The sequence below is a fragment of the Suillus subalutaceus genome (assembly GCF_016647625.1).
Source record: "Suillus subalutaceus strain FC151 chromosome Unknown DFJ58scaffold_55, whole genome shotgun sequence".
Lineage (NCBI taxonomy): Eukaryota > Fungi > Basidiomycota > Agaricomycetes > Boletales > Suillaceae > Suillus > Suillus subalutaceus.
Genome location: NW_024540304.1, coordinates 41,831 through 64,336, shown reverse-complemented (window position 1 = coordinate 64,336; position 22,506 = coordinate 41,831). Strand labels below are relative to the sequence as shown.

The 22,506-nt window shown below is 48.8% G+C and overlaps 8 protein-coding genes across 8 annotated transcripts; 4 read left to right on the top strand and 4 right to left on the bottom strand.

Annotated features, from left to right (window-relative positions):
* Window positions 1-2,945: 2,945 nt before the first annotated feature.
* On the top strand, window positions 2,946-4,885 carry DFJ58DRAFT_883456 (kinase-like domain-containing protein; the record flags this gene model as incomplete). Its single annotated transcript, XM_041394594.1, has 8 exons — window positions 2,946-3,385; window positions 3,439-3,750; window positions 3,823-3,921; window positions 3,974-4,150; window positions 4,200-4,436; window positions 4,492-4,668; window positions 4,725-4,799; window positions 4,847-4,885. The coding sequence occupies exons 1-8, from the start codon at window positions 3,311-3,313 to the stop codon at window positions 4,883-4,885; spliced, it is 1,191 nt and encodes a 396-aa protein (XP_041243739.1). The 5' UTR covers window positions 2,946-3,310.
* Window positions 4,886-5,333: 448 nt separating this feature from the next.
* Window positions 5,334-6,987, bottom strand: DFJ58DRAFT_789242 (uncharacterized protein). The gene is given in 11 exon segments (XM_041390190.1): window positions 5,334-5,645; window positions 5,711-5,857; window positions 5,923-6,000; window positions 6,089-6,091; window positions 6,105-6,151; window positions 6,203-6,321; window positions 6,370-6,446; window positions 6,498-6,541; window positions 6,593-6,794; window positions 6,846-6,916; window positions 6,966-6,987. The coding sequence occupies 10 exon segments, from the start codon at window positions 6,898-6,900 to the stop codon at window positions 5,572-5,574; spliced, it is 846 nt and encodes a 281-aa protein (XP_041243738.1). The 5' UTR covers window positions 6,901-6,916; window positions 6,966-6,987; the 3' UTR covers window positions 5,334-5,571.
* A 1,373-nt stretch (window positions 6,988-8,360) lies between these two features.
* DFJ58DRAFT_906280 (uncharacterized protein) lies at window positions 8,361-10,208 on the bottom strand (the record flags this gene model as incomplete). The annotated part of the gene is made up of 7 exons (XM_041395000.1): window positions 9,927-10,208; window positions 9,816-9,853; window positions 9,402-9,761; window positions 9,257-9,353; window positions 8,793-9,207; window positions 8,470-8,738; window positions 8,361-8,416 (listed from the first exon to the last, which is right to left on the bottom strand). The coding sequence occupies exons 1-7, from the start codon at window positions 10,087-10,089 to the stop codon at window positions 8,361-8,363; spliced, it is 1,398 nt and encodes a 465-aa protein (XP_041243737.1). The 5' UTR covers window positions 10,090-10,208.
* Window positions 10,209-10,294: 86 nt separating this feature from the next.
* Window positions 10,295-11,413, top strand: DFJ58DRAFT_660744 (NAD(P)-binding protein; the record flags this gene model as incomplete). Its single annotated transcript, XM_041382168.1, has 7 exons — window positions 10,295-10,369; window positions 10,427-10,450; window positions 10,498-10,699; window positions 10,756-10,878; window positions 10,924-11,097; window positions 11,146-11,229; window positions 11,280-11,413. The coding sequence occupies 7 exons, from the start codon at window positions 10,295-10,297 to the stop codon at window positions 11,411-11,413; spliced, it is 816 nt and encodes a 271-aa protein (XP_041243736.1).
* A 158-nt stretch (window positions 11,414-11,571) lies between these two features.
* On the bottom strand, window positions 11,572-17,341 carry DFJ58DRAFT_728097 (uncharacterized protein; the record flags this gene model as incomplete). The annotated part of the gene is made up of 11 exons (XM_041385553.1): window positions 11,572-11,751; window positions 11,805-12,212; window positions 12,278-13,069; window positions 13,128-13,328; window positions 13,381-13,927; window positions 13,992-14,964; window positions 15,018-15,380; window positions 16,048-16,682; window positions 16,731-16,809; window positions 16,878-16,908; window positions 16,964-17,341. 11 exons carry the CDS (start codon window positions 17,339-17,341, stop codon window positions 11,572-11,574), a joined length of 4,587 nt encoding a protein of 1,528 aa, XP_041243735.1.
* A 760-nt stretch (window positions 17,342-18,101) lies between these two features.
* Window positions 18,102-20,178, top strand: DFJ58DRAFT_390560 (AB-hydrolase YheT). Its single transcript, XM_041380158.1, has 8 exons — window positions 18,102-18,444; window positions 18,498-18,566; window positions 18,619-18,651; window positions 18,703-18,785; window positions 18,843-18,944; window positions 19,004-19,209; window positions 19,265-19,293; window positions 19,341-20,178. Exons 1-8 carry the CDS (start codon window positions 18,260-18,262, stop codon window positions 19,969-19,971), a joined length of 1,338 nt encoding a protein of 445 aa, XP_041243734.1. The 5' UTR covers window positions 18,102-18,259; the 3' UTR covers window positions 19,972-20,178.
* Window positions 20,011-21,050, bottom strand: DFJ58DRAFT_728095 (RWD-domain-containing protein; the record flags this gene model as incomplete). The annotated part of the gene is made up of 8 exons (XM_041385552.1): window positions 20,011-20,171; window positions 20,223-20,397; window positions 20,445-20,579; window positions 20,629-20,690; window positions 20,743-20,759; window positions 20,814-20,880; window positions 20,934-20,967; window positions 21,018-21,050. The coding sequence occupies 8 exons, from the start codon at window positions 21,048-21,050 to the stop codon at window positions 20,011-20,013; spliced, it is 684 nt and encodes a 227-aa protein (XP_041243733.1).
* Window positions 21,051-21,267: 217 nt separating this feature from the next.
* On the top strand, window positions 21,268-22,240 carry DFJ58DRAFT_841551 (uncharacterized protein; the record flags this gene model as incomplete). Its single annotated transcript, XM_041392723.1, has 5 exons — window positions 21,268-21,466; window positions 21,520-21,692; window positions 21,748-21,768; window positions 21,961-21,977; window positions 22,084-22,240. The coding sequence occupies 5 exons, from the start codon at window positions 21,268-21,270 to the stop codon at window positions 22,238-22,240; spliced, it is 567 nt and encodes a 188-aa protein (XP_041243732.1).
* Between the last annotated feature and the right edge of the window lie 266 nt (window positions 22,241-22,506).

Below are 22,506 nucleotides of genomic sequence, written 5' to 3'. Positions count from 1 at the left end.
TGACGGAGATGTCAAATCTCGCGATGGCCCTTGTTCCGATTCTAATCGAACTCAGCGAAAGACATGAACTCCGAGAATTTCATTGCATAAATGAAATAAACACACCGTTCGTTTGAAAAGTCATGCACGGTTTGCATGAACTCCCTGATTGAGCAGATGCTCGCGCACTCGGAGGGTCAGATGGCCTAAGTGGCATGAAGATGCGTCAGAGATTCCCGTTCTTGGCCCCAGCTATTGAACATCTCCGATGTCCTGATGTCATGCCCATCACATCAACAACAGAGGCGATGTCTCTAACTCACAATGATCTCATTCGAAGTGATTCTCTCCCAAATGAGTGATATTATATTGCAAGAGTCGTCCGAGCACCTTTTGTAAGATGCTAAACAAAGAATAGGCGATGTCTCCCTCCTTCTTGGTGTCACGGTTTGACGCACATCGGAGTTGCTCTCGGGCATCTCTTGTCCCTGGACGGAAGTCGACGAGCGCCCGTGCATTTATGTCAGTTGAATGCTACAACCCCCCCATGATACTGATAGATTGCTTGTGGCTGCGTGAGCGGTCGTCGATATAGGGTCTAATCTGCTTGGTAGAATAGAACAATTTTAGGAGCGAGGAACTCCGGAACAGTCTATCCTCGGGTATTCCGAATGCTGTTTGCGAGCGCGCCCGACTTTGCCGAAGGCGAGACATCCGATAGGTAGACGATGGTGAGCGCTAAGCAGTGATATCAGACGAACATGGAGTTGACTGATTCTTGGAGCTTATACTGATCGATGCAGCATGTATCGCTCCACGCCCAGCAATACCCCGCATCGCGAGCGACTTTGCAGAACTTCTGCAACAGTGAAATTTCACAACGGTTCCGACAGGATCCGAGTCGTATATGATCTTGTCCTGAATGTCGTGCAGCCCCGGCTCCATGGTTCCTGCATCACCAATGAATGCAAAGGCTCTTTGTGCTCTGTACTCTCCGTGAATGCGTTTAATAATATTTATCTGCGCATCTCGATTGCACAAACGTCCAGTAGAGGTGTTGATTAGACGAAGTGGAGCGTTTTCCAGTTGGGCGTGAATAGCTCGTCGAATAGCATCTTCTACTTCAGACGGGCTGGCGTATCGCTGGCGTAGCTCTACAAAAAATGTAAGTCATCTTCAAGTCGGCGCTTACGTTGTTTGGGGCTTACGTCGTATTCGTGGATCGGGTACATCATCCAACTTGGAGAGCATTATCTTGAAGGCCTAGAATGCATAATCATAGCGCTGTGCTTCACGAAGCGCTGCATGCTTCAGTTCGTACCCGAAATAAGACGAAGGGTTGAGCTCGATGACTTGCAAATATCATCACATCTTTCAAATCAATGATGGATATCATCCACACCTTGTCCGCGCCCGAAAGGGCCTCCGCATAGAACTTTTGGCCCAACTTCAGCTCACTGCGGTGTGCAAAGAAGGAATCGTATGAGGAATCCGTTCCGAATGGTGTGGAAATCTCTACTGCTCTTCGCGATGCCTTTGCCTGGCCTCTGTAGAATGCTATAAGATGCAACCTGCGGTACGCAAAACAGGGAGTGCTCTAATTCTAAAACAAAAATATTGTGAGGACACAATTTAAAGCATGATGCAGCAGTGAATATAACGACTATTTGTCAACCTGAGAGCCTTCAGAGGCTGTCTTGAGATGCGGAGGTGATAAGGGTGCCACGAATAAGGCGACGAGCATGCACTCCTTGCCACCTCAAGGCCTCACGCTCCGAACCGGACTCGCAGTCTTGTCGAGTTCACGGCAACGGTATAGGAGCTGCCCTGGGCGTCACCGTGGGATCATGAAATTTGCTAGCTCTCACGCCCTTAAGGCCTCAACGTTTCAATGTTATCACTTCTTATCTCTGTCCTCCATCTAGCTACTGAACATAGTCAAGAAAGTCATACCTTCTATCCTGTGAAGTACGAAAACCTGCATGCCTTCTACATGTTGGAATCCCTCTCAGTCGTCACGCTTTCGTGCTCCACAGCTTCGTTGATATGTCCAGTTCAGCTAGTTGCTAGCACTGTGCTATCCGGAGAAACGTCCATCGATTTGATGCTTCTCTGGAAGGCTCTGATGCTTTGCTTCAGATATTAGCTGGCGTATCCGTGCTGTGCGATGAACTCTCCGTTGATATCACCGCATCTCCGGTCTCGTGATACAGCCACTAACCCACAGTGCGCACCAACACAATATTATTAGTCCTCCAAATATCAGATGATACACGTCCGCAGAGCCTGTCCTCATACATTGTCTATCAGGGAAGAATGCGATTGCCATTATGAGTCCTTCGTAATTTCCAAACGCACACACGGGTCTTGGGCTGCTGCTTCTGCCATTTCTTGTCGAGGATGCTGGGTATGGTGCTCTAGGATTGTTGATTTATCGCTGAAGTACGTTGACTTGGTGTTTTTGTGCTACTCTATAGCACTAATGCTTTATGCACGGGACACTGGGAACGAGCATGGTCCTCAGCGGATATTGTAATTTCATATATCCGAAGCCTATACGTGTTCGAGCATCAGCGCTAAGCCCCAGGCCAATTATTGTTGTGGTTTTGGCTTGCTGTACATGTGCTTCATCGTAAGTAGTATCTCTCAATAGTACAGTTGCTCGCGCGCGCTCATGTACGGCAACATGATAGAACGATCATAGATATAAGTTCTACCCGACCTTCTAACTACTCGCTTCGACTAATACCAACATTGGAAGCTGATCAGTCATATATCGTCTCCATGAAGGTCGGATCTCCCACCGAAAGTCGATATTGCTTAGCGCCTATTTCAGCCGGTAGCATTGAACTTCTGTGGTTGTGTAGAGAATAGACACCTTGTTCTTGGATCAACATGTATGACTCTACTGTCGCCGGTGTGCGTTGATTCTCATGGCTTTTTGTTTTCTTTGGGTGCTCAGCCGCATTGTAGATCACAACAACAAGGTCGCTAGCCTGAGGGCGTCTAAACACGTTTATATTTCATACGGCCTCCGCGACCCAACACTCGCTTGATTGATCGTACACTGGTGCATTTGGTTGCACAGAATGTGTAATCATTGACAGGGCCCTCCTCGTACCAATACTTGTCCCTAATCTGTGATAGTTCATATATAAAAGGCTCGACTCGTGAATCGTCTGCCAATATTTTCTTCCATTCCACGCCCCTGCCATTAAGGCCATCATGAAGATCGGATGTCATCGGTGCAGGACTCGTGTTCCACAGGAGCTGATGATAGTTCATCAAACCCAATGCCGAAACAGGACGATAACACCTACGCCCAATCCTCATGCATGCACATCCATCTCATCAACTGGACCCACATAATACTCGTACGTCACAGTTGCAGAACCCTTACCTCCCAGTTAGTGTACATAATGACCCGATCGCTATATGCCCTAATGTCGTCTTCCGCAGCCGGTTGCACATCCAGCCGTCCCTCAGGCTTTCATTCTACTCCTCATCGTACCGGGCTTCCTAAGTGATCCATCAGATTCGGACACATGGCGACGAGAGCTCGGGCAATTGCGTGACAAGCTCCTTCGGAAAATCGAGAAATCCAGCGAGCTCGCGATGGAAGACAGGCAAATATGTCGCGAATACGTCAAAGATGTCAAAGTCTATCAAGTGCTTCCATTCTTTTGTGCACATCCTAAAGAAGTTCATGGTGTTTCAGAATCTGATGGTATACACTTACGCACACCTGAAACGTCGCACGACCAATGGATGGTAGGGCAATCAGTGACTCGTGTCCAATCCATACAATTGACACGCTCTAGGCTTCTGAACGAACTAAAACAGCAAATTGCAGAGTGGAGAAGCTGGCATTACGATGACCTCATGACACTAACCATTTATCGTACTATCAGGGATACTTTGAAGAGCCTTTTGGATCGTAGTGTAAGCCTCGATTTTCGGCCATCGGTCACCTGTTCTCACATCTTCCCGACAGGAAAGAGATCCGTGCCCTACGCATGTATCAGTCAAATTTTCACCAAGACGTATTGTTCCCTGCGATGATGAGGCATTCCTTCGCGTCCTTCTGGTCTTGTGCGGAAGAGATTATGAAAATGAGTTTTATGGCCTCGCACACAACAAAGCACAAGATATGGTCGATCTACTTGAAGAGGTATACTCATATCTCTGGCCTTTTTATGTGGTTAACCTCAGACGTCCAGATCCTGCGAGATCCTTCCACAGATCATGCCACGCACGCACGGCTTTTGAGATATATCATTCGACTAACACGAAAATCTGGTTGTTTGCCATGTCAACTGCGGTTAGACGGATTAGAACCGACCTCGATGCGTGTTGTTGAGCAGGGCGGATCCGCAACTATCTTTACAGCGTCTTATAACGATCAAGCTGTTGCTATCAAGCGATCGCACCTGCCATCCATATCCCAGAGTCGCAAAGTGAGCAGCTTATCATCCGTCGTTCTACCCCTTACTCACTTGTCCGTATGTTTAGGACTTTGTGAGCGAGGCAGTGATTTGGAGTCACTTGAAACACGAGAATATCGTGCCATTCATAGGCGTCATAGACAAAGACTGTAGGTTGTGGCTCGTTTCGAAATTCATGTACAGTGGTAATGTGAGAACGTACATCGAGTATACGGGCAGGGGGAACTGCGATCTTCGTCATCTGGTAAGTTATCTTACCCGTTACCAGCAACACGCATCGATTGGAGGTTCTCTATCCAGGCGGAAGGAGCTGCAAAAGGTCTTTGCTATCTGCATGCTCTCGATCCGCCCATCATCCATGGTGATCTCAAGGGAGTGAGAATTCTTCATGTCAGAAAGGTTCACAGGCTTATTTCATATAGTTCAATGTCTTGGTCGACAAAGAGGGAATGCTTGCCTGACCGACTTCGGAATCTCGAGATCTGATGATACACGCCAAGGATTGGACTCTACCGATGTCGGCCGCCGAGAAACGCTTCCCCAGAACTTATCTTCTTTGGAATTTCGGAAACTATGCGCGTGACGCTGGAAACCGACATGTATGCATTTGCTTGTGTGTTATACGAGGCAAGTGGTTTTGTCCTATTCAAGCCATTACTCCTTACTTCACCTCACTTTGGATTTATACCGGAGGTATCCCGTACTATGGAGTGAATATAATCGATTCCCTGACGGAACGAAGGAGACCCTCGCTCCATGGATTGGGAGAACCCATCGTAAGACTTATTGAAGGATGTTGGCATCACGATCCAAGGCTACGCCCGAAAGCCCCCGTCGTTGTCGAAGCACTGAAGAATGAAAAACGTTTCAACTGATTTCTTTGATACTTTGAACTTTGGCAGGTGGGAATTCGGTAGTGTTTGGAGTTCCAGTTTTCTGTCCCCCTTCTGATTGGCGTCATACTTAAAGGGTATAATAGTAATAGCTAACAGGAATTACGCAAGCTGTAGAACGCTAAATAAGACAAAAGAGATCCTCTCCACTTCCAACAGCTGAAGAATAGATCTTTACATATGCACCTTGTCCATATCCTCTTGATTGTAGTCCCCGAGTCATTGTGAAGTTCATGCTAAGTATGAGACGTGTATTACTCGATGGATATCTGTGGCTGAAGAGGAACGCCGACTGCGGAATATGGTGACTGTTGCTCCGACTTGTCCCCTGGGGTTTTCGGGGTAGGTAAGTACTGTGAGTTCCTGTTGAGGTCTAATAAAAAAGTTAATTACTCATTCTAAACACGTCCATAACCTGCATCTTGACAGGGGTGTAAGACTGACCATGCGCCTTGGAATCGTAAAGTCCCTTGTCAAAGTCACGGAAGCACTTGATTCCGATCGCGAGCGTGGCTGAGAGGAGCAGGAAGGCGACGACGGCTAAATATAGCAGCCGGATGTGGTTTAGTGTCATGATGAAACAGATCACGGTGTACGTGACTTACTGAAGACAGTCAATGTGGCGCGAGTTGAAACGTACTGGCCCTCGGTGGAAGGCGCATAGAAGCGATCGAGTTTGTACACTAAGAGACGTGTCAACTCGCGAGACAGTTAACACATGTTATACACATACAGACTAAATCATGATATCAGTTGCTGGTCAATGCATTAAGAGGAAACACCTCACAATAGGACATCGCAGGTAGCATCAATGCGAGGGAAAAGGCCATCAGCCTAACGGACAATTCAGATAATCACGCGAAGTGGACGCTGGAACCATCATACAACTTAACTTCGTGCTTGACAGCACGTGCGCAACCAGCCAAAAGCAACAAAACGACAGGAATTGCAGCGATTGTGACACCAAATTCAGCGGAATCCTTGTTGAGAACAACGATGAGAAGCTGTGGATTTTCAGTCCCTGGACAATCTTCAAGGGCCATGATTTTCACCTGCATAGTCACCCCCACGAAACAGAAGAAGTCGAATTTAAGTAAGCATAGGAAGATTTGATAGAATTGATACATCGCTATTTCGAGTCAGCGCCACATCATCAAGAAAAACTGAACACAGAGCTCACACTTGAATTTCGGGTTTGCCCCCACGACATGGAAGATAACCCATCTGCAAGATCTAAGTAATGAACAGGACATGCAATAAGCTGTGAGACCGTACCCAAACTCAGCATACAGCTGCTTGATCCAGAACACCAAAAAGAACCACGACGCAGCAACTATGCAGGGAGCGACAATTAGGAACGGTTGGACTCTATTCCATAGCTGATTGGCATCTGGAATGCAAAACTCGCAATTAAATATAGCGACGTTGGTTTCATGAAATTGAAGGGCGGAAAAGACGATGAGAGCTCCATGAAAGACTGCAAAGTATTCAGAAAGGAGGAAGAATCTTCAGACAAATTGACACTCACGAATGATCCCCAGGAGCTGTATAATGTTCCGTAATCGTAGAGCATCAAATGCCATTACTAACTCGAATATCCTGCACTATTGTCAATAGCTTGGGGGTGGTTGTGAGGGTAGCTACATACTCTGCTAGAATAAAAAGAGCCAAGTAGCATGGCAATGTCTTCATGCTGTGAGCAGTTTAGCTTGTTAATGATGCATGTAGAAAAGCACCTTGTACCCAAGTTCTGTAAAGGCCGTCCCTACATCGGCTTGAACCTTGAGGTCAACTGGTTAGTAGACATATCAATTCAACTACCGGCACGACACAAACTCACTATTCCGAATGTCAATGCGACCATAGTTACTACCACAATAGCCTCTATATGTACCTAGGTCAAACTTGGATCAAGAAGCTTCAACGAAACGACTGACGGACTGCGACTGTGGCAAAGGTTCTTGAGTGGCGATATCGCGGAATAATGGAATGAAAACGTACTTGTGATGATGAAAGCCTTTTGAGCTCTCGTCCCAAATACCGGTTCGACAGCCATGGTGAAGCAGACCCGTAAGCCTTATGTCGGAAGAATAAGAGAAATTGGTGAGGGCTGATTCCGACGATGTCGAACGTTTGTTCGGCTGTGACTCTGAGGTTGCCAAAATCAAGTTCCCAGTGTGGCTGTGTCTTCCTTCCTGTGTCACACTGTATGTCCAAATTTACCGAGCTTAGCTTGTCATTGCCCAATTGTACATACATGTCGGTTATCCAGTGTCTCATGCTCGACTTTGTATGCACAGGTATGCACTGAGCGCAGTTTAAGCTATAACCGATTGGTTGTGAATGAACAGGTTTGAGTCCGAGTCGTCCATTACTGAAATTCGACCCCGCGTTGCAATCGAATGACAAAGCGCATCGGAAGTAACATATTCAGACGTCACCTCCACACTACGCCCGCCTCGACATGTGATCAGGGCGTACTATTACTTAACTTCACAACCTTCTCGGATATCCTCAGTCTTGGAAGCTCAGTTGAATGTCAACACTGACCATCATGCATCAAGTGTGTGGCTCTCGCTAAGTGATAAGCAAGTACTAATTGTGCAACACGATCTCACACGACTGGCATTCCTTGAGACGACATTGCAGAATTCAGCGACTTAATGGACCCAGTTATGATCTCGGAGGGCATATCGGTAAAAGTTGAAGAGTGTCATCAAGCAGCATTTGTCGCTGTACTACCGTTCAGTCAACAGTCAGTGTTACCAGGAAGTAAGTTAGCATTCCATGTTCTCTGAACCTCTGTTTGTCCTACCAGCTTTGGCGATCCAACTTCGTAGTAGTGCATGACATACAATATCATGCTTTGTGGCTGGGTTGGCTGTTCAAACGTCTAATGAGATAGGATGTCGCGAAGTATCCGAATGCCACATGAATGGTCTCCGATAGTACATCTGGATGGATTATGATATCCTCAGGCGAAAGCAAGATGCATCGCTCTCTGCAGTATCACTAGGTTAATTTCCGGGCCAGTGTTATCAAGTCAAAAATTGTCCCCTCTTAGTGCACGCTGTTTGACAGCCGCGGCTACCAATAATTCTTCCCTCCAAAGCGTCCGTATATTTCGCGCATCCAGGGAAGCCATCCGTGACCAAATTCAGCGCTGTCGCTCTTGAGACTGTCTAGACTGGCCTGGGCTTTGGGGACAATTACATCGCAAATCGTGATTAACAACTCCTTCCAAGCGAGTTCGTTTCCATCAGATATTATCTCTCGTTTGCCTGCTATGACGTCACGCCACGGTTGAATGGCGTTATGCTGGATTGTATTATTTGAGACAAAGAGACAATAAAGTCTTAATGCCGTAATCAGGCGCCATGACGGCTGCGCTGATTCCCCCGAGCAATATAGGGTCCAATCTCTACGGTGACTCAATGAGGCGACTCGATTGACCAAGAGTTCAAGACGCACGCACCCCCAATAACCTTCGTCTTCGAGGACGCTTTTGACGAAGACACCGGATTTGTGGTCGAGTATTAAGGATTCCACCACATCTTGCACGTCCACTTCACCATCCGTAATTTCGACTTCGCCTAATAACTTGTTGACAAAACCATATTCAACGAACAGCGTGCGATTAGGATGAGCCCCGTAAGCCAAAAAGATCTCTTTGCCCTCTTGAACAGATACATCCGCTGGCGAAAGGAATCTGAATCCTCTCCCAATCGGCTTTACCGGCGCAGTGTCCCAAATATCGGCATCTGATGGGGCTGGAGTCATATGCGAGCCATTCGGAGAATGATTGGCAAAGTCGAGGATGGGACATAAAGTTAGATTATCGGGGTCCTCCTTCGATGCTTTGAGCCGGTAATATATACAGCGCGTGTTGACTGGAGGCGAGGTAGATGAGGGAGTTTCATGCATACAGAAAATACGTGCCGTTCAACCAAGCCCACACGTAATTGCTGGCACTAGAATCATCGATATTGGCCAAATGGGTATCATATTTTGAAGAGATGTACGAATTCGCAGTCTGCTATCGCTTTAGATGATGAAACTGAATGCAGTATTGAGTATTTCCCACCAAGTACTCTCGGACTACAGCCCGGTCTTGACAAAATCGGTCATGCAGCTTAACCAAGGATGCATGCACGCTCGGCGGGAGGTACCTCAGCAGTAGGACTCCTCCAGACTCCGTGCCACTTTTCGATCGAACAATCCAGGTCAAAGGATGACTGTCAAACTCCCTAGGCAGTGTCGAGATGTAGGGTCCATAGTGAGGGTCTAGCGAATCCTCACTTCCATGCGGGCGGTTAATATACAGGTGCAGAGATATCATTTGCGTAGCGGTTAGTGGCGTAGGTCCGGACGTTGGATAGAGAGACTTTAATGTCTTGATATTCATCAATGCCTGAGGCGGCACTGCAAATAGCAAGGAAGATGGCTGTCCTGTTTATCAGAGCATGGTTCAATCCAATCCATTCACATGAAAGCTCACAGTACACGACGTTCGAGCAAAAAGACCATTCCCAGCAGCTGCGTGTCCAGACGGATGTTAGATCAAGCGGTGGTCGTCCGATGAATGAGGTAAATCGGCTGGTGACTCAACTGGGTGTTTCTTTGCACTCGACAAGCAAGTCGTCTGCTCCTGTTTTCATTCCTTGCGTCTTCAACCATGCCAACAGCTTGGACCATCGACAATTCAGCGACGATTGTGCGTTTGAGATGTTCGCCATTATGGAAACGTTGATGTTATTCCCAGCATGTGCCATGCGGCAAGGTCATGGGACTGAAGAAAAGATGCATGTATGCGGCTCTCCGCGTCTATCTTCGGACCGTTCATGATGGAAATTCCGGCCCCGCGATAGCATGTCTTGGAGATTTATTGGTTCTTCGTCTATCTATTGCATTCGACGATCGGATATCCATCGTAGAGCACTCGTTCACCCAACCTTTTTGCAATTTCTTACTCGAAACATGACCGTCTTCAACGCATCTCGCCTTCTTGGCAAGACAGTCCTTATCACGGGAGCAAGTTCTGGTATCGGCGCGGTGTGTATAAGCCTAGCTCTCAGGAGAGACACCAATACTGATCTGATCTGCTCGCAGGCCACTGCCGTCTTGTTTGCCAAGGTAGTCTGCCATTACATGCCATATTTCTAACCATTCATATCTCTTAGGGAGGATCCAACGTCATACTTACCGCTCGACGAGCGGATGCACTACAGAAAGTTGCAGATGAATGTACAGCTGCCCACAAAGAGGCCGGCCTGCAACATGGCGGCAAATTTGTCACCATACAAATCGACGTTTCTGACAGGAGTCAAATCAATGGCTTCCTAGAGAGGATACCCGCCGATCTTCGCGAGATAGATATCCTCGGTGAGTAGATTCATCCGTTATGGCGTTCAATTTCTTACACATAGACTCGGTTGCAGTTAATAATGCTGGATACGTCGTGGGCGTGGACAAAGTTGGCGACCTGTCTCTGGATAACATGGAGAGCATGTTCGCAACCAATGTGTTTGGCTTGATCGCCCTAACCCAGTTGTTCATCAAGGGTGCGTATTTCTGCCTTTGGTCATAACTTTCACTCAGCCTCGTAGAATTCAAGAAGAGGAAGTCTGGTCATGTTATTAACCTTGGCTCGATCGCCGGAAGAGAAGCCTACCCTGGGGGTAGCATCTACTGTGCAACCAAACATGCCGTTAGTGCATTTACGGGCTCTCTCATGAAGGAGCTTGTCGACACTCCCATTCGTGTCACCGAAATCCAACCAGGTAAATGGATCACTATCACAACTATGACTAAACTGAAGTTGTTGGTAGGTATGGTGGAGACCGAGTTCTCGGTCATCCGTTTCAAAGGCGACAAGTCCGCGGCAGACAAAGTCTATGAGGGACTTCAGCCTCGTAAGTGGTTTAATAACCCTGTAACCCGCATATACTCACATATCACAAAGTGGTGGCTGAAGACATTGCGGAAGAGATCGTCTGGGCTGCATCGCGCCCCCCACATGTCAATCTCGCTGAAGTCTTTGTGCTTCCAGTGAACCAAGCCAGTGCCACTCTCAACTACAGGGCGCCGAAGTTGTAACATCTCAACTCTGATTTGACTACTGGAAGTCATTGTATCATAGACATTCCCTACACATCGATGGAAGCAAACGACACAATGTGTCAGAGACATTAAGAATCCAGTAACGACAGCATCGAAAAATGTGCATTAGAGTGTGGATAGAATATGCAGCCGGGCTAACTCTTCATTTTCTTGCTCCTCGATCTGGTGATTTTCGGGGGTATAACCTCTTTCACCACCACTTCAATGTCGTTGTCATACACAAACTTCTTCACCACGATGTTCTCTGGGTGAAGGTCAGTGAGTGGATGCTGCTCAACATCCAGCACGTTGCCCAGTGTGTCTAAGCGAAGATTCTGAAGGAATATGAGCAAGAACTGTAGTACAAAAATTCCCGCAAGCCACTTACCTTGGACGTCGGAGCTAAGCAGCCTTTCTCGACGACAAAGTCCTTGGTCCACGAGTTAGGTCGAGGATGGATCTCATCCAGATAAATTTCCGTGGATAACCCATGGTGCCACTTCACCCGTTTGCGCTCTCTTTCCTCCTCCTGCTGGGGACCTTCCCCAAATCGTAAACGTTTGGCCAGCTGGTCAGACCTAACTGGCGTCTCATAATCCTCCACTTCTCCTGGTCCCCTACGATGCTTTATCCAGACCACCCCATCATTTTCATCATGCTCCTTATCAAATCCGAGGACGAATTGATCACCTAGTTCGCTAGCACCTTCACAATCACTCGATCCAGGCCCGTCTTCACTCCGCCTCGCCCTCCGCTCAGCTCGTTCAAGTCGTTGGCGATCCCTCATCTCTCTCTGCTTTTGTGATATCGTCCGAACTTGATTGCGGGGCTCTCTGGCCTTGTGCCCTCCTTGCGGATTACCTCTCTTTCTAGCTTCGCGAAAATTTCCTGGTTCTTTGTGGTGTTGGAAGTAGTGAGAGCTTGGAGGGCAACTGCGCTCATCCCCATGAAGCCGTCGCCCTCAGAGCGCCGTGAACGTCGAAGCTGGAGAGGTTGCGTTGATGTGGAGGGACCAAAAACGTCGCTGGCATGCTGCGCTGCATGCTTGCGTCGAGACGTTCGACGGCCCCGACCTCGGTTCTCTGGTGGCCGATATGAAGATGTTTCCGCTGTTTCTTTGGGCTCAACAACATCATGTGATGGCTTTGCGGGTTCAGGTTCTGGTAGAACAGGCGAGGAGGTGGAATTGGGAGGTGAAGATGATCGGGTGATTGGTGCCTCAGACACAATCAGGATCTGCGGGCTGCTGCTGCGGTCATCGGCAACTGGAGAGTCAGATGCAGTCGGTTTGGAGGGTGCTGCATAACGTGCTGATATGACTCCGGGCTCAACTTTGCGGAACTTCATAGGGCCAGGCGGCTTCCGAGGGCTCGGTTCTGGTAGAGGAGCCGTTGGTAGGGTTTCAGGTGTTGCTTTGGGGGCATACTTGCCCCCAAGCATTCCGGGGACAACCTGACGGACCATCACAGGGTGAGTAGGGGGAGATAAGACAGTCTCTTCTGTGCCACGCTTTCGCTTCAGTGTCGAGAGCACTGATGGCTCTGCTACAAATTTCCCATCAAATTTTCGGTTTGGTGGCGGGGCGATGGCAGACGACTCTTCGGAACTGCTGTTGCCATTGCCAGCGGGAACTGATTTGAAAAGTGGGGCACGCTGATGAGTACAGTCCACGTTAGTGCAATCCAACAACAAGCCCATCTGAAGGGCTTACCGGTCCAGTACCAAAGGCAGGCAACTTCGTAGCTGTAGATAAAATCGGTTTCTTTGGCTGTGGTCTAGCATAAGGCTTGGCGCCAATTCGTGGTATGCGACTACCAACAGAGGGCTGTTTCAAGCCAGACTTCACAGGACTGGACGACGACGCGGCCTGGTTAGCAACCAAATGTTCTCCAACAGCCTCAGATCCTTCCGCCTCTTCAGGGATAGAAGTGCGGGAGATCCGTCCCTGCCTTCTGCCCAGCCACAAGAGGGAACGGCAATTTGATGCCAGATTTCGGCTTGGAAGAAAATTTAGGGAATACAGGCTCTTTGCCTTTGCTGTCAGCGGCACCGGGTGATGGATCAACAGAATGACTTCGTAGAGGCTGAAAGACAATGGGTTTCGGTTCCGTTGAGGTACTTCGGGCCCTCGCACCTGCTGGTCGAGTTGGTGAGCGCACAGGACTGTTAAGATCTGTGATTAGGATACGCTTAGCGGGGCTACGGGATGGATCGTCCAACGCAGGGCGCGAAAAGACGGGTCCACGCATGCCCATAAACCGTGTCGACGCATCCCGTTTCGCAGACAATAGCATTGTGTTTTGTGAGGATGCAGAGCCCTGCACGAAGGCATCTTGAATGGGCACCCTCCTCGCTGGTGTGCGAGACGCATCGTCGACGGTCAAGGAAAACTTAAGATGAGAGGAAGAACCTAGACTCCCATTCGGACGAATAGGCGTCGGAGCAACGACAAGTGGCCGCAGTACAGTGACCAGAGGGAGAATTTGGCTGCTGAGAATTTGACTTTGGCCTCTGTGGTGTCAACAGTGAAGGGTCCAAAGATACGAAAGAAAGTTCACGTTGTGGTAGCGAATACTGTCCCTCTTGGAGTGGCGTAGATCGCTCGGACGGCAACAAACGCGTTAAGACATCCGCGGACTGAGGAGAAAGGGACCCCAATTCTCTTTGCAAATTGGGGGTGTCGTGTTTCCCGTTTAATCCCCGTCTTCGTGATCGTCGTCTCTCTTTTTCTTCTACCAATCTTTGAATATCAGGGTAAGGATCTGCGTCGCCGTGATCAACAGTTTGGTCATCCCGCATCAGGGGAATTTCCCCCTCGGGCGCAAGCGTTGTCGCCTTTGATTTTCCTTTGATTTTCGGTGTTTCCGAAGGTTGCTGTACGTGGGTCGTTTGGTTGGGGCGTGGAGTCCCACTAAGGCGTGCTGATCGTCGCACGGGTGATCTTGCATGTTCCTTAGAAATATCCGGTGTGCCGGAGGTGGCGACTGACGGCGAAGGAAAACTGGGGTATGGCGGTCTAGACTCCGCGTCAGCCTGTGCACACCCCTGAGGAAGCTTATCTGGGCTGTCCAGGGAACTAGACTGTTCTGAGCCGTTTACACGAGGAGGGGTAGGTATGACAGAAGGATGCTCTGGGGATTGCGAGGGGAGATCATCTACACTGGAAGATAAAGTTTGGATTGGAGAGCCACGGGGACATCCTTCTGCAGAAGGTTCCGCAGTCTTGACTAGAGTGGAGCAAGATTCAAATGAGATGAGATCGGGCTGAGAGATGTTACCAGCAGAATCCTGTGGAGGCGGATTCTGATCATAGAAAGCCTGACGCTGAGGTGGTTCAGGTGACAAAGCACGTTCTGTCGCGGAGAGCTGGCTCAGTCTCTCACGCAAATTTATGGGGCGAAACGGACTAGGGGGTGCAGATATATCTGGAAATGGTGTGCGTCCATCCCTCGTCACAAGACCAAAGTAAATGGTGGGATGGGCCCGCGGAGGAGGGGAAGGATTATCGCAAGCCCGCATAATTCGACTTGCAAGAACAGAGGATGGTTCTGGAAGTCCATGTTTGGAATTTAGCTGCGAAGAGCAGACGAACAGAGCTCACCGTTCTGGCTCAAGGAATCATTCTCAGGCGTGTCTTCACGAGATAGGTGAGCAGCCACATCAAAGATCTCATCTGCATCTTCGTCGCTTCGTTCGTCACCTTCATCCGGTGCGCGCGTGGTTTCCTGTGGCGATGGAGGGGCGAGGAGAGCAGGCAGTCCCGATGGACGAAGGAGAGAGTCGACGGTATCAATATTGAGTGTACGTCTTCGCGTGACCTCGCTAGCGATGAGTCTCTTCTCCGGTGATTGCACTGGACCGAAGTAGACTCTCGCAGTTGAGCAATTGACAGCATCACTGTCAGTGGAAGTAGGGGAGTTGGTGTTGTCGGTATTCATCAAATTGTCCACGATTGTTGCAATATCTATGAACGTTAAACGGAGAGCCGTAAGACATTCAGTACGGCGGAAAAATAAAAATCGTTCAAGGCCTTGAATATAGCTGAATGATAATCAACCAAGGTTGCCAGGCTGTTGGCTGTTCACGACATGCACAACCAACACAAACGTTGCCCATGTACGCGTCACACGTGACTCGTGCAACCTCACCATATCACCATCACTTTCAAAATTTCAAAGGTCGCACACAAAGCTACTCAAAGGCGTTTTTCATCTAAAAAAACATGACATGCATATTACGGTGCCTTCAATTTCTAAGGATACAGGACAAGGCAAACGCCAAGCTGAGCAAAAATAATACGGGGTACATGGGCCACACCACTAAAACGTTGCTGCAGGCGGGATCACGGAACGATGCTGCATGCTGAACTTACAATCCACAGATCTATGCGAAAGGATGCAAATGGGCGTCTTGTGTTACACGTGTGATGGGAGTCCTTTGTCTAGGCCGAGGGCTTTCGTCAAGGTAGTGCCTCCACCTCCATCGCGGTGGTACGTCGTTCAGCAGAAGAATTCCGACGGGCAGATGTATCGATGCCACACGATAATCTGCCTCATGTGAGCCGTCCTGAGAAGTTTGTTTCAGCTGCACTCGTATTAATATTCCCTGTCCAGGCCAATGACGCCACCCACCAGTTGTTTTTTCCTTGGCAAGCAGTTCCAGTGTGCGCGTCTGCATAGCCAAGGACGATTTCATCGTCTCCAGCAAACCTCTATAGTCAACGTTTTCCTCCTTCACAGGAAACGCTGTCGGCGAAGATAATTCCATCCGACGACGTTTCAAATCTGGCGATCGCGATAATGCTTTGGACCCATGTTCAGCAGCAGTTGCTCCATTCTCTCTATCATCGCCGACTGAAGTGTCCTTCAACTCTAATAGCTCGCCCAGCTCCCCCCAGGATTGGTCATGTGCCTTCCGTTTGAGCAAGAGCGGACTGTGAGATCGAAAATATGGCTGCAAAGCCGCATCCGTTTCTTTATGCAACAATGCGATGGCGCGCTCCAAGTTGATATCTGTCGTTTTGACAATGGTCGTCACAACATTTGAGAGCAGGCTCTCCCACAGAGAATCTAGTTCTCTAACGCGCGCTGCCACGCGCTCTTTGGATTTTGCGTGACTTGTTATAACGGCTGCCAAAGCAGGAGTCACCGCCATCGCAGTCGACGGCGCAGCTTTAGAAAGCTCGGTAGACAACTCCGTAAATGCCTTCAATTTGTCTTCTTCCTTATCAAGCTGACACGAATCTTGAACCAGCTGGCTGCACAACCTGTCGCTTCTTAGTATTCTCATGTATGAATCACAGAGGATCTCTTACTTTGCAAGACGACTAGAGAACTCGCCAACGATGCTGATGGACCTCTTTTTGTCGTCTTTTGATTGAAAAGACGGATTTCCTAGGCGTTATCTGAGAAGCATCTAGACGGTCTTTGCCGTGGCGAGTGCCGCTCTCGGGATTAGTCACCCAGGTCCATAACTGAGGACCGGATTGCATGCTGATATCCGTCAGATTAGATCCTGTCGTCCGTAGAGCCGATATGGAATACTGACCCCCTCGGTTTTCTTAGATCGCTTTGAATGATATGATGCCCTCTCTTCATCAACCCTCTCCCGGGAAGACCTGCGGACATCCCTGGAGCGATCGCGCTCGCGCTCACGCACATAACGCTCCCAAGAATCGAAGTCCCTGTCGCGGCGGTCTCGTTGAATAGGTTTTACTTCACGGTCGCGACCGCGCTCTCTATCGAGCTCCTCATGATTTCGCCTAAACAAGTCAGACTGCGGCACGAGCGGCGATGAACGAGGGCCTCGTTGTAAAGGACTTGTCGATGACGCTTTTGGCTTGTGTTTCGGTTTGGCCTTGGATTTTTCGCATTTGGTATCACTTATAAGGCAGACTTTTCGGGGTTCATGCGGCCTTTGTCCCATTGGAGATCAGATGGATGAATAAACCTGCAGATGGCCAACTTAGGACGTGTACATGTTGAGATGGAGAGCACGACGCGTACCGACAACGACTCCCTTGGTTGCAAAATGGCTTTACACCTTTACCATGCTCGTCAAAATACTGTGAACACGGCGGGCAACCCAGCGGACGCGTCTAACGCGTCAGCGGAAGATCGATCAAGATAGAACTGGGGAGAGGTACGTACACGACAGCGCATTGTCTTATAGAGCGACATAATATTGGTACAAAGCTACCTATTGGCAGCAAGAGAAAGGTCTGTCGTGGCGGTTGAGAGTAGGCGCAGAATGATAGAAAGAAGGGCGGGGAAGTGAGCTTTATAGTGTGATGCCGGGACCTCGTCCAGGGGTGTGACGGAGCGCGTGACTCGTCCGAAGCTCAAGCTTTGCGAGCTTCTTCGATGCTTCCGTTGCACCTCACCGCGTCAGATGGGCATCTGATCTCCAATGTCATCCACGACAGGAGGATCTCTTGAGCTGGCGACTCCGTATTATCGTGTTTAACATTCCCTGTCTGATGCATGTAGCTAGATCGGTCATCTTGCCGTGGCTAAAGCGTCTAAAGATCTAGTTTTTGTTGGTCCAGCTTGCAGTCATGCTGCTGGGAAATCATGATCTATATCGCAATGATATTATGTCCAATACAATAGCGCGCGTGTTGATCCCTCTGCATGAGGACTCAGGTCGTAAAGGCGCCGGCTTCTCACAATCGACTGGTTCCGGTTTCATCGCCTCGAGTTACGGAACCTACTACTCATCAAGATTTTCATCTTGTCTAGTCTTGCTCTTGTCTGTCCTTGCCGGAAATTTCTACAAGCAACGCTCACTCTGCTCAACCCCACCGCATCTTTATAAATTCTCGCATTCTCTTGCAGTCTTTATATGAATTCATTTTTCAATTGGTGGAGTGCACGCTATACCACAGAAGTACGATATCCGAAAGAATCTGCTCTGGTAGCCACAAAAGAACAACATTCGAGCACAACCAGCGTTTTTCTACGTGATTTCGTGGAGCGACGATGCCCCTCACTCTATTCGGAGTTCCGTCCCGCATGGTGGTTGCCAAAGTACGCCAAAATATTATTATTATTGAGTTTACAGGTTGTTCATGCCAAGTCAGCGGCCATATGCAGACTCTCTATTGCGTCCTCGGAGATTTTTCAGCTAGAGATAAGGTGGTGTATAAACGGTGATGATATTCACATGAACGTTCGACAATGCACTCTAACGCGATAACTTAGGACCCTGCTCCGCCTGCTCGATGGCGGAACCGTGTAAGTTTATTTCCGGCGTTTGTTTTCGATTATATGCTTCATATCAATTAGGGGTTTGGACTCCACACCAGTGGATGATAGCCATTTACCTCCCGACACTCCGATCATCGTCGTCTTGCATGGGCTCACAGGGGGTATGAAGACTTCTACGTGATAAACAGCCAGAATCTAATCATGTAAACCTTCTCAAGGTTCATATGAATCGTACGTGAGAGCTATTCTCTCTCCCGCGTGCATGCCGGTCCACCAGGGCGGACTTGGATATCGTGCAGTCGTGGTTAATTTCCGCGGATGTTAGTCCCCATTCTGAATGGACCTACAAGCATTGTCATGGATGTTTATTCTCCCGCAGGTGCAGGCGTCCCGGTCACGAGCCCACAGCTCTACTCCGCTGGCCATACAGATGATCTCCGTCAAGCTTTATTCTACATATCTCACCGATACCCAGAGGCTCCTTTATTGGGACTGTCTTTCTCTCTTGGAGCAAACGTTATGACACGGTATGTCGCGGAGGAAGGAGAACGTAGCCGTTTGAAATCAGCATGTGTTCTCGGATGTGTACGTGTTTCGCAGGTTTAAGCTTGAACGGTATCAATTCCATTTATTAAGGAAGCCCTGGAATTTAGCGGCGAATGCCTCCAAGTAAGTTCAGCATCTTTCTTACGGATCCGTTCCCTGACACCGGCCAGGCTCTTGGCCACGTATATAGGACGTCATGTTTACTCGAAAGGCATGGGCCGAAATTTGGTTAATCTTCTGAAGCGGCACGTTAGCACGTTTGCCTCCGATCACGATGTCGCTAAAGCTGCCGCTGTGACTATCGCCCTCACTAAACCCACGATCGACATGTTCGACGAACACTTCACAAGAATTGGTGGTGGTTCTTCGCCTCCCTGGCCCTTCGCATCAGCAAATGATTATTACGAATATTCATCAAGCCACAATGTGCTTAACAAAATCAAAATCCCACTCCTAGCCATCAACGCTGCAGATGACCCTGTGGTTCAGGATGTGCCAATGGACGGTGAAGGTAATGGGTGGGTAATTATGGCCCTGACATCCTGCGGTGGGCATCTTGGATGGTTTGAACCAGACGATGGATGGGGACAGGTCAGGCGATGGATCAAGCGCCCGGTGTTTGAATGGCTGCGTGCAACAGGAGAAGACTTTGTTCGTTCGCCTCCACGTTGGCGACCATTGCATCAGGAAGGCGGCTTTCTCAAAGAGGTTGGCACTGAGGGGCTAGGGTGCAAAGAATTAGACGGAAGTAATATCATTGTGGATACAGAGGGAGAGGCCGGGTTGCTGGCCGGGTTGTAATCCGAGGAAACAGATATACTGTTAGATTTCTTATTTATTCTAATCACTATCGCTAAAATGCACTCCATCATCATCTTCATCTTCATCTGCGCGCAGCTGGCTCCTGTCGTACTGGCTAATATCAACAGAAACGGTGCCTTCTTCCACGAAACTGTCATCATCGTGCTCCAAGTTCTTGTTTTTCTCAAATAATTGGCGACCTGATCAAAAATTAGAAAGATGTCGTCAATACACACTAGACTCTGAATTACCAGTAGGTCGAGTTGCTGCACGTTTCCATTCTTCCCTCTCTTTTGGCGAGAGTGCGCGTAGCCTTTCTTCTTCGTCTTTTGCCTTCTTTTGCGCCATCTCGCGGGCAAATTTAATCTTCCATGCCTTAAACGACTCCACTGTAACTGGGGTTCCGCGAGTCCTCGCTTCTTCCGCCTGGTAATGTGAACTTCTTGTTGTCCAAATAACACACCCGACTTTACCTCAATTGCCACGCGTTCCTTCTCTGTTTCCTCAGCCAGGAGTTGATCTGCCCTTTTACGAACGAGGGACGCCATCTGTTCTCTAAGATGAGAGACAAGGGTGAATGTCATGGCCATGCCGATATTCTCTTCGCCCTATCGATCGCCATGAGGTGCGTCATAGCATCCTGAAGACGTCACCCACAACTTCCGTAAGACTCTCCAGTAGAGTTTCACGCTCAGCGTCTTCGAGTTCACCCTCGATCGCTACCAACGTCAAGTGAGGCAGGCTGTCAGGGTATTCATCGGGGTAATGGACGGATAGCTGTAGTTTGACTGTTCAGAAGGTTTCAGGACTATGTAATGGTGAGGTTTGACGACAAATCTCACAGGGGATGCTCGCCATCTATCGCTTCATCAGGCTCGACATCGATCTGGATCTCCCTGTCCGAAACAACTTGGTAAGGGTCTTAGTGAACTGATTTATGGTCAAGATCGGTAAGGACGAACTGGACAGCTCTGTAGGGTATATGGATTCAAGTACCTAAACATGCATTGAGCACAACACGAAGCTCTGCAACAGGAGGAATAGACCTCAAACTCCTCAGTAAGAACCTCTGCGGACATCGTTGTGTTCAGGAAATGATCCGATTACCGATCATAAAGGTTTTAACCAAATATGGACAACATGGTGAAAAGAGTCCGAAAAGCGTCAAGCTTTCAAACGTTTTGTTGGACCCGACCTTCTGCAGCGGCTATGTCCTGGCTACGAGGAATAACATCTGCAGCACTGAGCAGCGCTACAAGAGGAGTATTTTCTCAAAGGCATAGGTTTCCGGTACGAATGGTCTCCAACGTTCGCCACCCACCCGCTCTACTCGACAGAACCAAAAATCAGGACCGCATGTGGTCAAATGCTATCCAAGATACCATAAACCGCACAGCAGGAACAGTTCAAACAATGAGCCCGCCGACCCCAGATGAATTATGGGCCGAACGGAGTCGGAGTGCGACTTTCAACCCTCCAGCTGATCCGTACACGGGTTTGTTCCCTAGCATTCTAGGTCGTGCTTACGTCTGATCTCGACTTGTCCAGGGAGAAGAGTTTTTGTGAACGGAGACTTGGGTGAAGCCTTTAGGAGGTTGCAAACGCGACTCAGACGAAATCGTGTAATGCAGGAGGTGTCGCGGCAAAGACGACATGAAAAGAAGGGCGTAAAGCGGAGACGTTTAAGCAGTGAAAGGTGGAGAAGAATGTTTGCCAACGAGGTATTCATTTTTTTTTTGGCCCTGCTATCTCAGGGTTGTGCTCATGTTTGCGCAGGTGCGGAAGAAAGTGCAACTTGTTAGCACTATACGTCGTCGTGGAGCCTACTAAGACTCATCAATACTTCCTCTTATCCTTGTAACCAGTGTCCCCGGTGTCTTCATATATTTCTCTGGCGGATTCTTTCCCCGCGGGACGCTAGCGTGCAAAATTACATACCTTGCCAACCTGTTTTTGGTATTATAATGATTCTTCTTTCATCAAACAAAGGCCGAAGCCGACGTTCGGTGCGTGGCGATTTGTAAAGTACTAAATTCTCGCCTTTTTCTGGCCCTTAGTTTTCTTGGTCTAGATTCTGGACCTCGTTCTGCCCACTCCTTTATCTGGGAAAAGGTATAATCAATCTGATAGTCCGCGAGACGAGCCTCCTAGTACTAGCCCTTTCCAGCTAGGGGGAATACTCGCGGCGATGTATTCTTGTCCGACTAGTCCCGTCGCTGGACACGAGGCCGCCCCTTCCGACCTCATGGCTGCCATGACGAGCGATTAAGCCAGAAACTATTGGTCCCTCATGCCGTGTGCTGATATCCTGAATCAAGACACGACTAGCACGCCTTTCTGTACTTCATTGCGGATCGGTTCGGTACCGTTCAATACAAACCTGCCGGCTGCTGGGGCTAGATATGTGGCGTGACTGCATCGCTGTTGTGAATTGGGACCTCCGTGGAGTAAATTCAATAGAATGCGTGTAGGGGTGATCGGAAAGCTCGGCGACCCTACGACCGGCGGTTGCGCACTCACTTTGAAAGGTAAAAA